The sequence below is a fragment of the Galeopterus variegatus genome, unplaced genomic scaffold (assembly GCF_000696425.1).
Source record: "Galeopterus variegatus unplaced genomic scaffold, G_variegatus-3.0.2 Scaffold650, whole genome shotgun sequence".
In the NCBI taxonomy this organism is placed as follows: Eukaryota; Metazoa; Chordata; class Mammalia; order Dermoptera; family Cynocephalidae; genus Galeopterus; species Galeopterus variegatus.
The window spans coordinates 271,746-276,418 of NW_007726761.1; the positions used below are offsets into that span (position 1 = coordinate 271,746).

The 4,673-nt window shown below is 40.2% G+C and overlaps 1 protein-coding gene across 1 annotated transcript in view; it reads right to left on the bottom strand.

Annotated features, from left to right (window-relative positions):
• CHD6 (chromodomain helicase DNA binding protein 6) overlaps positions 1-2,261 on the bottom strand; it is a 150,479-nt gene extending 148,218 nt beyond the window's left edge. Inside the window, exon 1 of the mRNA XM_008570986.1 lies at positions 2,206-2,261. Within this exon, the coding sequence (XP_008569208.1) occupies positions 2,206-2,238 (33 nt within the window). The 5' untranslated portion in view covers positions 2,239-2,261. The remainder of the gene's footprint in view (positions 1-2,205) is intronic.
• Positions 2,262-4,673: the final 2,412 nt, after the last annotated feature.

A 4,673-nucleotide genomic window follows, 5' to 3' on the forward strand; every position in this document is an offset into this window, starting at 1 on the left:
GCACTGGATTAAGTGCGCCGCTTGGGAAGCGCAGCGGCGCTCCCGCCTGAGGGTTTGGATCCCACATGCAGACCGGTTCCCGCTCACTGGCTGAGCGAGGAGCGGGGGCAACACCGAGGGTTGCGATCCCGTTGCCGGTCCCCGGTCCGGTACGGGGGCAACACTGAGGGTTGCGATCCGTTGCCGGACACGGAAAAAGATAAAAGACAAAAAAAAAAACCTGAGCTACACAAAAAGCCTTCCCCAGAGAATCAGCAGCAAAGCAACAATTTAGCTCAACCACAAAGCTCAACTGCTGGTCCCCACAGGAAGTACCCCCATTTTAGACGTAAGCAAAGGACAATAAATTAGTTCCAGTGCAGAGTTTAAGTGGCAGGAACAGCAAATAATCCAACACAGAACTGGAAGAAAATCAAAATACCCACAGACCAGAGGCAAAGTTTGATATTAACTAATAAAGGTCTCACATCACCAAAGAACACCTATAAAACCGAGAAGGACTAGAAGTCCCCTGGGCTACCAAGCCAGGGAGAAGGGAGGGCTGGGGCCTCAGCCATGCCCCCTGACACCCAAAACCAGCCCAGCAACGACCATCAAGCCACCGCAAGAAGCGCCCCAGTCTCCCAAGCTGGGGCGGTGGGGGCAAGGGCTTTAGCCACACTCCCCTGACATCTGCACCCAGCCCAGCAATGACCAGGCCACCACTGGAAGCCCTCTGGTCTCACCTGCAGGAGGGGGAGGGGGTGGCACAGGGCTCAACCCCACCCTTCTTCTTTCCTCCTTCTCCCACCCTATTTCCTTCCCCCTTCCCCTCCCCACCAACTGCTCATCAACAACATCATAGAATGTAAAAAATAATGTTAACAAATAAATAAACTTTAAAAAAAAATGAAAAAAGAAATATAAACCTGCCCACACATCATAAATGATAATAGTTTTGAGGGTATGAGGTTCTCTTTAGTAATGTGTTCTTGTTAACAGTGGCATAATAGTCCATTAGGGGAATATGCTATGATTTAAATAATTCCCTTTATGATGTTTGTGTAGGTTCTTTTCCATTTTTGCTATCAAAAACAAAGCAGCAATGAAAACCCTATACACACAGTTTTGCATGCCTATCTGAGTATATCCATGGGATAAATTCCTGGCAGATGAAATTGCATTCTCTGTAGTGTTTGCCTATCAGTTGACAATTCTCTACAGAGCTAAAACAGTCAGAAATCCAGTGTGTAGAATTTTAGTCACTGTTCTTCCTGTTAAGAACTGGCAGCACATAAGTCAATTATTTCCCCAAACTGGCCTATCCATTAGGGACAGACCAGAGGGTAGTCCTTGCAACCATATCCCTAAGTCACGCAATGTCTGACTAGGGCTCCTTAGGAGCAGACTGGCGAGGAAAGAGTGGCTGTTCCCACCCAACCTCTTTGCACAGCGTCCCAGTGAAATTCTCCAATAGGAGAATTCCAATTCTCCAATTAGAATACTCCAATCAGGTTGTCATTCAATTCTGTGAAAGGAAAAAGGCACATCAGAGACAGCCTGTTTCCAAGAGACAGAGACAGGTCTCTCCGTTTCACCTCCCTGAGCCACACTGGTTGGGGTCTCAAGGTTCCTTTGAAAACAAAACCACCTGGAACACAGCAGTACTAACTGAGGGAAGAGATCCTGGCAGGATGAGTGACTTGGGCCAAATGTAATCAACTCCCCTCCCCTTCAAAAAACCAAATGCTAAATAGTTGATGCTCACATCCTTCCAATTAGCTCACTATTCCCTCTAGAAGGACCTCTCCCCACGGGTTACAAATAAGAATTTTATAAATAACAATGTTTTTAGTTTAACAAAAAATCCAGAAAGATAAAACTATAAACTATAAATAATTGGTCACATCTCTCTTTTAGAAAAACTTGGAAAGCTGTTCCAAGGGAGGAAACATTTCTCTTCTAGCTAGCTAATTTTAAATAATATTCTTATTTACAGTTTTTATTACATTTATTCCTACATGGAGATGACCTGAGCAAAAGGGAAAATCCACATATGAAGTCATGAAGAACAGAGCTCTCGGTTACCACATAAAGAATGGGAAACAGAGGCAACAGGAGAATAGCCAGAGGTACAAAGATGAGCCAACACTGTCAGTGTCCCTCTTGTTAAAAAGCACCAAAGGACACTGGATGCAGTCACTTGAAAGCAATATGAGCACTTACCTGCTTCTCTTTCTTCTGTATTTTCATTTTCATCTACTGAAGGAAGATATTTATTTCTGTAAAACACCAAAAAGGCAAAGATTATGATAAAATTCAAAATAAAAAAAGAACATATTGGATCATGTCCAGATCAACTATGACACGTGAGGAAAACACAAAATGCTGAATTACTCCCACAGAACATTTACGTTCAACAACCCCCAGAACCCTAAGTGTAGACCTAGCCCTATCTAACCCTATCCCAGACCCTAATTTATTGCTCCAGACGGGATGGAGTAAAAAAGATAATGTCGTTGTAGATCAAATAAGTTACAAAAAATGCTGAGATATTAAAGTTACAAAAGTAACTAAATGAGAACCAAAAATAATGACATGATTTTATTGAAAGGAGTAGGAAGAAGGGGTGGATATAAGGTAAGACCTCATCACTTTTGGAAGAAAATCAATAATGTCTACAATGAATAAATCAAGAAACAGAAATACAGACAATAAAAAAGAGCTAAGAGTTCAAAGCAGTTCTCTCTAAGGAGACAGGAGTTGGTGTGAGGTGGGGCAGAGGTCACTATTGCATTTCATCATAAACTCTGACATCATTTGATGTTTTAAACCATGTGTGTATATTACCAGATGAAATAAATTCTGTTGTAATATTTCATATGATTTTTAAAAATTATTTACTTTATTCTACACAGGACTTAAGCCCTCATCCCCACTCCAACATAATGTTCTCCATGACACTGAACTTTTTCTCGTAAATGATTTGTGAATACCCTAGGAGTACAGCAATTGGTTCTAGAGCTGCAGAAGGGTCTTGGGGCACCTCAAGGGAAAGGACAAAATCCTCAGGGCTGAAGCTCTCACCTTCATATACAGACAATAGAGGGATCATAGAATCTTGGTTTCTGGTTTTAGCCCAGATGTAGAAACTGCCTCATATTTACTATTTATTTTGATTCTTGGACATTGCACACAGCTATAAAACACCGCTTGCCCAAGAAACCATCCCAGAGGCACACAATTATCCTTAAGTTTCATAATTATTTCTCATATCCAAATGAATGTGATATGTGGGCATTAAGGAAAACTTTAAGATTAAAGTGATATAAGTACTTGAGGTGGTGCATATGTTATCTTGATTTAATTATGCCACATTGTATTCATATAACATCACATTGTACCCCATAAATACATGCTACCATAATTTGTCATTGTAGAGTAAAAACTATATTTTTTTTAATTTTTAAAAAATGATGAAAGTGAGATGGTCCTAATTCTAAGTAAGTATATGGCATATTAGATGCAGACAGAAAAATGAAAGACTTGTGATTCCAATCACTCTTGGTACCACAATTACAGTTATCATTTTAATATCTGTCAGTTTAGTTTTTTTCTTCCAAAAGTCAGAGGCATATTCTATAAAAAAGGACCATAAAATGCCATGGGTTCTCCCCTAGAGAGACACATCTACCAAGATATTGCTGTTTGCAAAAAGCACAGTGGTCAAGGAAGTAAGAAGCTGAAAGCTGGCTGGCATGTTCAGGTGCGAGGCCAAGGGGAAAGGGGAGGAGGATGGAGAAGAACTGGCTAAATCAGGAAAGGGAAAGTCCAGTTAGTAAATGATGCTTCTAAGAATCACTGTGAGGGTTAGTATTTGATGGAACAATTATTCACCTCGAGAAAGCCATAAATTCCAGAGAAATGGTAAGTGCTCTGAGTCAGGGGAGTTAAAACTTAAAAAGAATATTCTCTCCTAAACTTCATTATAGTAGAGTCAGTTCTAGGTAAATTATGTTAGTACAAGTTTGTCTCCTTTATCTCTCAACTTTAAAATTATCTGACCCCAGAAAACCAATATTCTCAACCATCACAAAACTACCACAAATTCTGAAATGAAGAAAGAAGTGATAACTACAAAAATCTGCTCTGACTAGGTCAGCTAAACTGTAGTGCCTTGGGGGTTCTGGGACGAATCAGTAGTCACGTCCCATGTCCTGGAAAATATTATCAGAAGGCCATTGTAACACATAAGCAGACATACTGGCACCAGAAAAGTAATAAAATAACCTAGAATGCTTCTTTTAACCCTTATCCTAGATCCCTGCATATAGGATGTAACCTAGTAACAATCCTAAATCTCTACATCATGCATAACCATTAGAAAAACTGACGTAATGGTAAGGGAGGGCTGTCCTCTTCTCTCCCTTTTGATTCTTCCCCCTTCTTGTGATTATAAAATGCTAAGCTCTCCCCGCTTTGGAGATCATTTCTCAGGCAGACCTGACCTATGCGTATCTCTGGTTGCAACTGTCACACTGGCTCAATAAATCCTATATTCAATTTCAGTTTCTTTTACGTCAACAAAAGTTTGGGGAAAAAATTCCAGCTAATAAAAAAGTGTCTAATTAATAATAAGGCATATGAGCTAAAATAAATTCTGCCCAACAAAATGAAATCATTTAAAAAAATAG